The 13,872-nt window shown below is 29.1% G+C and overlaps 1 protein-coding gene across 1 annotated transcript; it reads right to left on the bottom strand.

Moving 5' to 3' along the window:
- Positions 1–11,925: 11,925 nt before the first annotated feature.
- Positions 11,926–12,523, bottom strand: LOC108821757 (uncharacterized). Its single transcript, XM_018594748.2, has 2 exons — positions 12,366–12,523; positions 11,926–12,100 (listed from the first exon to the last, which is right to left on the bottom strand). Exons 1-2 carry the CDS (start codon positions 12,477–12,479, stop codon positions 11,945–11,947), a joined length of 270 nt encoding a protein of 89 aa, XP_018450250.1. The 5' UTR covers positions 12,480–12,523; the 3' UTR covers positions 11,926–11,944.
- Between the last annotated feature and the right edge of the window lie 1,349 nt (positions 12,524–13,872).

Raw genomic sequence — 13,872 nt, 5'->3', positions numbered from 1 at the left:
TTATTCATTGCTTGGCTAGCTGTGAAAAACAGATTATCAACTGGTGACCGTATGAGGCAATGGGGATTGGTTCAGAGTTGTGAGCTGTGTGGAGAAAGGGATGAAATGCGAGATCATCTCTTCTTTTCGTGTCCTTACTCCTATACAGTGTGGGAGAGCTTGGCAAGGAGACTTGTTGGAAATAGCATAAACCCAGATTGGTAATGGACATTGCAGCGTATACAGAGTATGAGGCCGTTGGAAGTAGATACTATATTAACGAAGCTTCTATTGCAGACCACAATCTACCAGATTTGGAGAGAAAGGAATGCAAGACGTCATCAGAAAAGTAGAGTTACCACTGATCATATGTGTCGGCGCATCGATAAGGCAGTGCGAAATAAAATCACTTCACTTAAGTACAAGTTTGATCACAAATATGGAAGATTACTCAGAAGATGGTTCCAGCTTATCTCTTAACGAAGGAAGAGTTTTTTTTTCTTTACTTGCTTGCAGGAAATAAAATAGAGTAGCCTTCTTTTTTGTACATAACATTCTTTTGATTGATCAATAAATTTGAAATTTCATCCAAAAAAAAAATTATCTCCTTAAATAAAAACTACGGAATTGCCTAATATAAATATGATATATATGACAATTAATGACTATGAATAATAAAGTTTTGATAACAATATTTTATCCTCCCTCATTTTTGTTTAGTTTTATATTATTAAAATAAATTAAACAATCACATCAACCATATAATAAAAAAATTAGATTATTATTATATATTATATTTTTTAAATGACTATAAATTACTAAACGTTAAAATTCCCACTTAGAAATTTTTTTTTATCAATAAATGAATTTGTTTTTGTTATAACAAGATACAAATTTTCATAAATTCATATGAATATGAATTTTCATTTAATTTTATTCATATTAAATAAATATATAGGATATGTATTAATATCATTTAAATTATGTATATTATAAAAATACATAAATATGTTAATTTTGAAATTTGCATTGAAAAACTATCATATCAAAAAATTTGGGATTGATGGTTTAAGTTTTTTTTATTACAAGAAATATACAAATGTTAATAAAACCATATGATAACAAAAATTTATACTTAAGTATATTATATATCTATGTCAATATTATTGAAAATGCATTTAAAACTATCACATAAAAAAAATTTGTGATTAATGGTTTAATTTTTTTTTACAGAAAATATACAAATGTTAATAAAACCATATGATAATAAATATTTATATTAAACATATTATATATCTATGTCAATGTTATTGAAATTTAATTATATACCATATAAAATAAATAAAATAATTATTTTGATTTACTTACCAGAAAAATATTTTAAATAACTAGAGGTATTGTTTTGATTTATGTGATTATTCTAATCTCATATATATTAATTAAGAAACAATTTATTACTCTAGAAAGTGTAAGATCTTATTGATTAATATTTTTCAAAAATCTTACATTATTTCAATAGCTTTTAAATAAATCTTCGATACATCAAAGATTTATTTAAAAGCTATTGAAATCACCAAACGAGAACATGTATTGCACAATAAATTTGAATTCCTAACCCTAACCCCCTTTCTCTTCGTTCACAACACCGAAAAAAATAATTTGGAAGTGTCAATTTTGATAATCTGAAATACTAAAATTTTTTAGTCCAACCCATCATTTTCCTTAAGTATACCTAGAATATTTTTTAATGGTTATTAAATGGGTTACATACGTAGTTAAATGTGTTTTGGTTTAAAAAAATTTGCATACCTAAAATAAATATGAACCATCATCACTTTCGTTTAAAATTTTGTTACAATAAAAAATATAGGGTTGAGCAAAATCTGAATCCAAAAAAACGAACCAAATCCAATCTAAAAAGTAGTAGTGAACTTTAACAAAAATTGGTTAGATATCGAACGGGTTCAAAATTTTGGTATTTGAGAACCGAATCCGATCCGAATCAAAATATTTCGGGTGTGCGGGTATATTCGAACTAGATTTACATACTTAAATATATTAATTATTTATAAAATTAATATCAAAAAGAATATACAAAATATAAGATGTTTTTAAGTTTTCCAAAATACTTCGAAATATATACAAATAAATTACATTTTAAAATACCTAACTGATACTCAAAATACCAAAAATACTTAAAGTATCTATTGATTTTATATCCAAATATTCAAGCTAAACCAACTTTTATGTTAAGTTTAAATATTTTGTCATACATTGTTCAAATTTATATGTTATAAATTATATTTATTTTTAGATTTTGAGAAATTAAAAGTATATATGAACTTTGATTTTTTTTTTAAAAAATTTTAATAGGTTATCAGAACCCAAACCGAACCCGTAAAGATCCAAATTGAACTGAATCAAACCCGCAAAGATCTAAACTGAATATAACCAAACCGAACCAAATGATAGTCGAATGCCCATCCTTAATCAAATGTAAAAAAGGTTACCGATGATAAAATGAGTATTTTTAAAAATATTTAAATACATCATAGTTAAAAAAAATCACTCCGCGCAAGGCGCGGATTATCATCTAGTATAATACTAAACTTGATTTTGATCTGCGCTTTTTCAAACGCGGATTTATTTTCATATTTAGATATTTTAAAAGAATATAAAGATCTATATAAGATACAATATAAGTCTAGGAACATTTATCCGGAACTAAGGAGCCAAAACCGTGAACTATTTTTTTAAAAAAATAAAGATCTATCTATGTTATTAAAAGATAAACATTCTGAAAAATCTACCTATGCAAGGTTGTTGCACCTGCTGATTAATATTTTATGGTCCTACATTTATTTTCTTTAACTATATTTTAAATAATTTAACTAAACTCATTTATTACTCGAAAAAATCATGTGACATACCAAAGAGATTCCACAACTGTGTAGAAGGTCCATTTAATTAAACTAACATTTTATCAAATCTTGTGTTTTTTTTGGTACTTAATTTCAAAAACAAGCAAAGATCTTTCCAGATTATATGACTTATGAGTAAAAAAGGAGCAAAAATAATCATCATAAATCAAAAGTTCATGCTTGAAGAGATCAAAATGCACATCAAAAATTCATATCATTAACTAAATAGGGTTAATCATTTTCACGAAATATCCCATGAAAGTTTCCAATCTAAAACCCGAGCTGAATCAATCATATTGAATTGCCTTTACAAATCAGAAGAAGATCATTGTATTATATTCTAATAGGTTTGAGGGATTTCCCCCCTTTTAATTGAATTTAGTTTTTTTTTTTTACTTTTTTTTAATACGAATTTGGGAATATTGACTTCTTTTTTTTTCTGTGATTTAGGTGATCTATATTTCTTGTGGTTTAAGTATATTTGGACTTATATTTGTAGGATTTTGGAAAAGCTGATCCTTATCAGCAATGGGACTATGGGAGTTAGCGAATGATGATTTCGTGGGAGAGGAAACTCATCTTATCGAAGAACATTCATAGGTTCAAACCTGTTCACAGTTACTCCCTACCTAATCTCCAAGCTCAGTAGAACACATTGACGGATTCAGACTGACAGAGAATGAATAGTCTGATAGATTGACTGGGGTTGCTTGAAGAGTTACATAAACAAGAGGAGTAACAAGAACTGTTTGAGCAACAAGATAAGAAACAAAAATATCCGTTACACCACATCGAGAAACATCAAAAAGCAATGGTTTCGTATGTATCTCAAGTAGGAAAAACCAGGGCTTGCTTTGAATCTCTATCCGTGTCTACCCAAAAAGAACTAGAGGAAAAGAAGCCTGCCTAGGATAGGGTTTGAACCGATGTTGGAAGATAACCAGACATGTGTTGTTGTGAGAGAAGATAATTATGCATGCTCTTCTTCACACGAAATAGAACCTCAGATGGAACAGTTAGAGTAACCCTTCGGAATCTGGACGTAAGAAGTCAACCTGAGCTTTTGAAGAAAATACATGTCCAAGCTATGTTGTATAGGTTTAAGAAAGTGCTAAAGAAAATGAAAGATAAAGCGGAAGCAGAAAATAGCTTGTAACTAGGAATACTTTGGGAGAGGTGATCAACATGACCTTTGAAGACGATAGATATCAAAGCTACAATTAATAGGTTCAAAAAGGTCTTATAGTAATGAAAGCAGAAACTTATGTAAATGTCTGATTATAACTATGATGTGTAGTGGAACATATGTTTGATCTTTTATCATTCTGAATTTTAGTTCACTAACCTGTGGCTAGAGAGACAATTAATGATCATTATTGGGTACCTAAAGTAAAGAAGAATAAGAAATAAAACTTTGTTCATCTCCAAGTAAACTCAATTTCAATATAGTTTTACTTAGTTTAAGCTGTAATTGAAATCATTAATCTTTGAAAGCAATTTATTGGTTTCAAAAATATATGATCTGCTCGGTTATTTATGAAATTCAGTTGAATTGAGTTTCATTTAACTGGTGACCACAAAGGGAATAATAGGAACAAAGAGGAATGAAATGCAGAGGAACAAAATAATAGGAATACTTATTCCTTTTGTTCCTTGCCAGATTTTATAAGGAATAATTATACTCTATAATTCCTTAAATTAAAAGGAATGAGAAGGAACATTAGGAAAATAATATTCCACATAAATGGTGTAAAATTTGAGGAATGAAGAGGAATTATCCATTCCCACTCATTCCTTTGGTCACCATTTAGAGCCAAAAACTGAAAACCTATAAACCATCTTATAAAGAAATTCATTTTAAATGATTTTTTTTTTAATTTTGAAAACAAACCTGTTCTTTCTAAGCGCATGTCAAAATCTAGTATACTATTAAAAGAGAAACGTTCTGGAAAAAAATCTACTTAAACAAAGTTGTTTGATCCTTTCATTAACTAATTATTATTTTTGGTCTTACCTTATATTTCTCTAAATATATCATAACAAATGATCTTATTTTTTTTTCCTTTGATACACCTAATATTTCTCTAATGCTCCACGACTCAAAGCATTATGCCTCTTAACTTCATAAATTTGACCACTATGATACTCCACGACTGGAAGGAAGTGATGACTGACACGTATCGGTTTCACATAGTCAGAGATCAGAGATGCAGTGCTCGTGTCGTCTTTAACTTCTTTATTCTTCTCCAATAACGGAGTGTCTAGCCACCACCACAAACCTCTGTATATAGTTACTACTTGAACTCTTCATTAGCGCAATCAAAGGTTCGTGTCAAACCCGAGATCCAGGATTAAATATCCGATCTCCTTCTAACTATTATCTTCTTTGTTTGTCTCACTGCCTCAAAGATACGTAGACCCACTGTAGGTGAAGGTGTCTCACCAAGCCACGCGCCGCCATCGGTTCGAAATCACCGGAGATTTGAATGAGAAAACCAGATCAGGTTCCTCTGAAATCCCTAAAATCCAACTCTCTACTGATCCATCTTCTCGTAAGCCTCACTGCTGTTCCAAAATTCGTCGGAGCTTGACACCGGTAACTCGTGCAGCAAGTCACCTTCTCACGGCGAACCCGGAACACCACATATTGGCAAAGGTTAGAGTAGAATGGGAGAGAGAAAAGGGAAAAACTAGAGAGGGGAAAGGAGAAGCTCCTACGGCACCAGAACCACTAGACCGGAGTTAGGGTTACTCTGGTTCGATAAGAGAGGTTAGAGTGTTTATGTTTTGAGAGAGAAACGTCTATGGAGATTAAGAATACTGGAGAAATGATTGGGTATACTCACCTTTTTATTGAGTTATCCTATTTTATTTTAAATATTTAAAATATATGCTGACTATGGTCGGCCCGTCCTACGGGCGGGTTATGAATTAATAAATAATATCAATCGTTAAAGTATACGCATATTAAACATTGTTTTATAAAACATCTGGATATTTTCTTTATACTGACAAAATTAATCTTTTTATAAATCATACTGTAAATTTTATTAAATTTTGTTGATTTGAGTTAGTTTTATTATATTTTTCCTATTTGATTTCTATTTCAGTTTGATATAGTTCAAGAAAAATCTAAAGTAAGAACAACTAATATTTTTCTTTTAATTTCTAAGAGTATCAGATTTTAATATTATTACAATAAATAATTTTCTGTCGACAATAAGTTAACACATCTACCTCCAAGTAAAATCAATTGAAAATAAAATGTAAAGTTAGTTACTAAACTATTTATATATTACTTCAAATTATAACTTTTATAATTTTATATATAAAAAGTTATATTAGATTTTCATTTTATAACTAACTTTCATTTTTTAGTGTTTTACTAATTATGTTTTGTAAATTATTTTAGCAGTTGTTGAACTTTTTCATAAAAAAATTCTTATTAGAAATTTTCGTTCATGTTATTTGAAAACATTTTTATAGATTAATAGTGTTAGAAATTAATAAAATATTACAGTTCTAGCAGAATTTTACTGGAGTTTCATACCATATCATATCAAAATAACTTAAATACAGCATAACTCTTAATAATCTGGAAATTAAGACGAACCTAACTGAAGAAAAATATTTGGTGAAAACTGTTTTCCTTTTCAAAAATTAAAACCAAAAGAAGTAACTAAATCTTTTAATTTTTCCAGTGTTGGCTATATAGAATGAAAGTATATAATTCCTATATTGAATGAAACACTGAAATATGAAGAGGTATTCATCGTTATTTGTTATTTGTTTAGTGAGAGAGGAAAATGGGAGGAGTTAATGAATAAGCTTAATGGAAATAATAGAATGGTAGATAGAGATAAATATGATGATTATCATGGTCATCGGGCTTTAAGTCTACTAAATCTTCTGTTTCAGAGGAAGAAGATTTTGGGTGGAATCGGCTCTTTGAGGTTTATCTCTATCTTTCACTGATTCAAAGTTTAGATTTTTATTTTCTAATAAATAACCTTTTAAATTCATTTATACATATTTCAATTATGAAATTTAAATATTTAATAAGTGGTATATGTAGATGATGATGAGACCAAACATGTTTATTTGTAGATGTAGATGCTCAGTACAATAAATATTTGCTCTGAACCCTCTTCTTGCTCATGATTAGCGCCTCAGCTCTCTAGAGACATAAGAACAGATTATGATCCCAAATTTGGTCAAAATATTCATCTATCAAACTGAAAAATAGAGCACAAAGAATGGGGAGGATGAAGCCATTACCAGGTTAAACATGTAGACAGAACTATCTTTGGATCCTGTGTGCCATGGATTGTGGCTTAAACATTAGAATCTTCATCCAGGCCTACCAAACTCATTGCTACGTAGTGCCATGACCGAACCTGCTCCAAGTAGGAAATTAACATGGAATGCACTATAACTCAACGTTTTTTCTAAGATGAATTTTGCAAAAGGTTGTCAAACACTGACAAGTGCGAAACTGAAATCAATGTTCGGACTGTATTAAGCTTGTGTTTAAGGTTGAGTATGAGTAAAGTAACCGAAGAAGAAGAGGTACCTCAGTGTTAGGAGCACATCCTCTTGAAGTTCATAGGAACAATGAGCTAGATCTCTGTTGGAAGGGAAAATTATAAACAAATTGCAGAGTAAGATTACAGTATTCAAAATCATAGATTGAGTTTTCAAATTAACCTGTTTGACGGCGAGAATTCTACAGAATTGAGATTAATAACAATTGAACATGCAAGAGAGATTAATAGTCTAATATAAGTCGATGTGGAGTACACATACTGAAAGCAGATCAAGTATCAATAGAGAAGCCGTACCTTTGGCTGGAGCCATTACTCAAAATGAGATCCTTTCCACACATAAATAAATGATAAATCACAGAGAACTCAATAAGTTAGGAAGTAATCATCATGAGTGTAGCAGAAAAAAAAAACACAAAACAAAGATTGAAGCTTCGGAGGTAATTAATAAAGATCATCGTTTGTTTCATATTTGTGTTGGGGTCATCAAACTCATCCTCATCACAGACATCTATAAAATATATACAGAGAAACCAAAATACATACAGAACAAATCGGCCAGAGAAACCAAAGAAAGCTATAATCGCAGAGGAGAGATTGTGACATATTTATACACGATTTTTGCCGATGAACAGCTCAATCAAAGATCTCGTAGTGGGCTTACGAATTAAGAGTATTTAATACAAAAATTCACAACACATACCGTTATGGAGAACCGAATCGTCCCTTCCGCCGATTGGAGAGAAGCGAAGAACACGAAGAATTGCATCACCGGATTAAGGTTCCTATCCCCTTCGGTGGTTTCTGGGTCACAAAACATAACGCGATGCAAAGCCCAAACGCATGCCCAGAGGAAGATGAATTTCAAAACTTTGTGTTTCATTTAATGAGACACGTGTCGATCGCTCGTGAAGCGAATTTGTGACATGGATGCTGATGTGTCAGCAGGAGAGATCCAACTCTCTTTTATATATATAGATACTAAAACAAATGGGCAGATACTAAAACATACTTTCTTATAATTTGGAATGTTTAATGGTTGTAAATTCGGGATAGTAACCCATCTTAATATACCAAAAAAGAATTTGACTAGTTATATCTTTATTTCTATGCAAACCCCTTTCAAATAAGGTGGAAATTTATGCTGTTTTGGTGTAAATAAAATTATGCAGTTTGTTCCTTAAATTCATTTTATTGTTTACATATGTATTCCTTTTTAGAAGCTTCTAAACACATTATTTAAAAATAAAACAACTATTTATTAATACATAAAATTAATATTATTAAATTTATTTGTTAAATGTGTCCAATAATTATTTTATTACTTTGAGCCAAAATTTGGCCTATCAAATAATAACCGGTTGGAATGTTATTATTGAAAATATTGTATTTGTTTCTAATTTAAACTTATCTTAATTTATTTTACACTATATATATATATATATAATGAATTACACTATATATATATATATAATGAATTTTGTAATTCAATATCAAAGAAAGTTTTATTTATGAAAGTATTATTAAATTTATTTTTGTTGTGCCCTTTCTATACAATTACATATATCTACTTATTTAATTGAAATTCGAACATTTTTTTTTATAACAACTCTGTAATTTTGATTTTGAAATTAATAATCGAGTAAGGAGTAAGTGTGGATCAAAGCAGATAGCAACAAGGAGGGAACATGTAAAACTCATGTTGATTGGAAATGCCATTTCTGTTTGCATGCTCAAGTTGCATCTTATGTCCTAAAATGGAAGGTAATCATAAACCCTATCACTCTATCAGATCTCTATGGTATATCACATATGAAATCTTGGTTGTTGCGATAAGTACATCATATTCAACCGTGTAAAGATGACGATGAAGCTTGGACGATTCTGCCCCAAATCACATGGGATTCTATGTTGATGGTTGATCCCGCCTGGACAGAGAGCATCAGTGAAATGATAAGGGTGAACATGTACACTGTCCACCACTCAGCATACGATAATGCATTCACAACATATGGTTTCCAAATCATACATCACAAAAGCTTTGAAGCAAGATTGAAGCTTAGTTAAAATATAGAGTAAAAAAAGGTTCTTAACATAGTCAAATTAATGACATAGAAATACATAAATCATCATCCACTCGCTACAAAAAAATTACAATAACATCACTTTAATCAAGACCAGCATGATAAGGTTAGATGAACAAATGCTTGAATTCCCCGTTTGCTAGCTTACACAGCTTGTTGTAGTTGAGTGTATCTACAAACAAAACACCAACAAGCAAAATTTTCAAGGCATACAAACACGAAACGAAATGTATCTTTCTGATATATATTGAAAATTAGATGAAAATTACCAAAGCTGTTTTCGAAATTGGTCCAAATTTCAGCTCAAATGCAGTTTTCATTTTCTGCAATGCTAATAACCTTGATGCCTTGCTCTAAAAATTGTCCGCGTAGGCAATTTATAGGCCGAGAAATCATAATATGTTAGGTCACCATGGCGAATTGCATTGATTGTGTTATACAGTTATCTGATTTCTAACCGCCTAGAGCATCGCTTATCAAAATGTGGCCGGTTATATACTTGAACAGTGTTGCTCAAAATCCACAATTCTTTCCGTATTTCCGTTATTGAACCTTATTCAAGAGCAAATACAAAAAAATAAGGCTTTGAGAGAGAGATTTTGGACGGGAGAGTTAGGCTTCAGATGGCGCCACAAGTGTGAGTAATAAAAAGTTTTAATGGGCCTTTAAACATTGATATGGGCTTATATATGAATTATATCCATTAGGCTTTAAAAAGTTTTCCTTCGGCCATTGAGTTTCACAATACACAACTAACAAAAATTTAAGATGTTGGTATAAAAGGTGTTTTGTATTTAGATTTTCACACATTTAAAATATTCTTACATCATGAATTCTTAATTTTGAACCACAACATCTAAACTATTAAAATCTATATTATTAAAACTGAAGTATCTTTTGATACTGTTTGGAAACATAGATAACATGGTAAATAAAAATTGTTTGAAAACATGGATAGTAGATTAAGTATTTCTTTTTTATTTACACATTTAGCCATTGCATTTACTATAAATTAAGTAATTTCTTTTCTATTTCTTTTTATTTACCAATTATGCCACTGGATTTAAATCAATTTAAATTAATTAATAAAAATGGTTGTTGTTTCGTTGGGGTGAAAATAAAAACACAAACTTAAATATATATGGTATATATTATATAAACCAATTTTTAAATATAGTATTACCTTATTTAGTTTGGTCGAATATAAAAATTTTGAGAATTCAATTTTCAAGAAAAATATATATCATAAAATTAATAATAATTCATCGAAAACTAATGCAAAAGTTTTAATTTTTAGTATTTTGTTTCATTTTAAAATAAATTAAAAAAGAAACATGTTAATATATGAATAGTACAATTACATCAAATTGCATCAAGTTATAAAATTTTTCAATATAATATTATGTACAAATAATAAAAATTATTATAAACATCTATATTATAAAATAATATATTATACTTTATATGTAAATTACAAAAAAATAAAAATATACATATGATTTTTTTTTATAAAACCAGCGGTTTATGAGTTTATGTTTAACACAAGTTAAATCAAACATCCGCCCAGGGGCAGCGATCAAGTTCTAGTTAGAGTATTAAAACTGGAGTGTTTTGTGGTACGGCAGTTCCTAAAGAATTACCATCCTTTACCACTGACATAAAACACTGTTGTTTGTTGTTGTTATTAAACCATCTAACATAAAACACGCCCGTTTGTTGTTCTTATTAAACCATATAATAAGTACTAAACCAGTACTAAACCGTTACATGACTAAGCCATCTAAATAAATTTGATGCCGATAGATACAATAGATAAAATAGTACTAAACAATAACATTACTAAAACATCGTATGCAATTAGGGTAATAAAGTTTTGTTTTAAAAATCCCAATATAAATTTTGAAAATTATATTCAACTTTAAATGTCAATATTCATACTATAATTTAATAAAACACACAAGTTTACGTAAAACTCGAATATATTATACTTTAATGTTTTCACCAAGTAAAATGAATAAAAACACTAAAATTAAAACACAATCTCATAGTTTATAAATGGATGCTAAACACATTGAACAAGACACACCAATGCCAAAACTCAATAACAAATCTATAAGAGAACATAAACAATTATGTTAAAGACATTGTTGAAAGTGAAAAACATATAATTATGAAAAAAATCTGCACGTCAAAGGCTGTTGATTCTTAAATTTATATAAAAAATCTATATCAACTTTATTGACATTCAGCAAACGCATTACCCAAAGTATGGTTTTGTGATCATTTTAAGGAAGCTAGATCATTAATTAATATTCAAATGCATTATTTAATTTGAAATTTACATATATATACAAATATATAATTAAATTATATAAATTTCTTAATTTAGTGGAAATTTGTAAAAGATATATCAAAATCATTTCTCTTTCAGTTTTTTGGTGATGGCGAAAGCCGCTCCCGCGACGGCCACGATCACCGCTGATATTATGATCGTCTTTTTCAGCGTTTGTGTGGCGTCCCTCTTGGAGCTCTTGGAGTTTGCGTTTTTTATCCTTTCCAAGTTTTGTTTTATCTTTACCATGTTTCAAACCCAAAAACATAGTAAAGAATTTTAGTACAAACTCACGTATGGATTTGTGTACAATAAAGAAAGAGCTTCTAATATTTGGTGGTTTAAAAGAAACTCATACAAAATTAAATCATCCAATAAGGAAATCTTGTTTCAGAAAATTAGCTATTTAATTAGGGTTTCTCTGTTTTATTTGTATTAATATGTGCTTATAGATATAAATTATATCTCATACTATGTATATAAATGTTTACGAGATAATATAGACCTTATGAGAAGCGATTTCAGAAGAAACAGGATCTACTTCCAAACTCTTGTTTTGGGCAGGATTTAACTCAGCTTCTGCGTCTCCTTCGGGAAAAGTTGTCGCATCCGTTGCCATTTTCGCACTTAAAATATATCGTCTGTTTCTTTTAATCTTTTCTGAAAAATAATGATTTAAGAACAAAAATAAATGACGATAGGTAGAGAAGGAGGTAAGTAAATTAATATTTTGTGGCAAAGTCTTGTTCTCTAAAAATAGTTTGGTGTTTTTTATGTTTCTACCGAATTTTCAGGCATTCCATAAGCCTTTTCTTTAGCGCCCTTCGCAAACTACTACGCGCCATTTTCGTTGATTCCACTAAAATAAAAATAGTCTAGTTTTCAAAAAAATAGAGAGAAATATTACATTATTTTCTAATTTTATAATTTATATTTTTCACATCTGAATTCATTAACTTGTAACTCCATATTCTATATACTAATTATACAAAGTCATTTAATATACATGAAAACAGTTCGAGAACAAATTAAAAATATTTATTCGTTTAGTTATATACAAAACACTTAGTGCTACTTTTTATTCTATTAATCATATTAATTTATTTAAATTTTAAACATATTTATTTTTATTAAAAATATTTTATATGCTTGTATTTTTTATGTTTTGTTATTTATTAATCTTCTTAATGTATATATCAATACTATTAAAACATAAACATAAACATAAAATAAGACCCAACTTGCTTTTAAGTAGAAAATTTTTAAAATAACATACACTATATTTAATACATATATAATTTAAATATTAATAACAACTTACCTTAAAATGTAACATGGTAAAATTTTAACTATAAGAATAGATAATCCAATGCGTATGTATATTCGGTACATTACATTTAACTACATTTATTCATAATTATTTTATTTACGGAAGAATCTTTTCATCATCACAATTTACTCTATTGAATGCTTATGTTGTTCAAACCATGATTAAATCATATCTTAATATTGATAATAAACCTGAATAATGCCACCAGTGCAGGTCAAGTATCATTTTGTACCAAAAGAAATTTTAAAAATTACTGTCCTTGTAAGTATTGAACCCATCACCTAAAACCAAATTCAGAAACTCCAACATAATCGGTAGACCCGTAACACCAATAAGGCATATAAACCATGTGCTTTAAGCCACAAATTTATATATGTTGGAAATAGTGATTAGTCATCAAAATGCACATGTTTTATTCTGACACAATCATCATCAGCAACACATGTCATTGTTAGATAATGATTATCCTTCTCATGAAGACACACTTTTCTCATGACTAAGATTGTGTTTGCCATTATCACTAGTACACATGACATTGTGTGTGTATTGTTTCATCTCCTATAAATTGGGAGCTTGTAGACTGTAAATAATGATTAAAAGTTCAATACTTCCTCTCTCTCTCCAATGTGACTTTGTCTCTCACATACAACATATATATAATAATATAAAAATACAGATATAC

Source organism: Raphanus sativus, chromosome 7, assembly GCF_000801105.2.
Source record: "Raphanus sativus cultivar WK10039 chromosome 7, ASM80110v3, whole genome shotgun sequence".
NCBI lineage: Eukaryota > Viridiplantae > Streptophyta > Magnoliopsida > Brassicales > Brassicaceae > Raphanus > Raphanus sativus.
The sequence above is the reverse complement of the archived record's forward strand: the minus strand, read 5'-3'. Positions and strand labels throughout refer to the sequence as shown.

Bases quoted from the DNA above. Each gene is read 5' to 3' on its own strand.
- LOC108821757 (XM_018594748.2), bottom strand. From the start codon at position 12,479: ATGGCAACGGATGCGACAACTTTTCCCGAAGGAGACGCAGAAGCTGAG. The intron at 12,101-12,365 runs GTCTATATTATC...AACATGGTAAAG, and splicing joins CTGAAATCGCTTCTCATAAG to ATAAAACAAAACTTGGAAAG.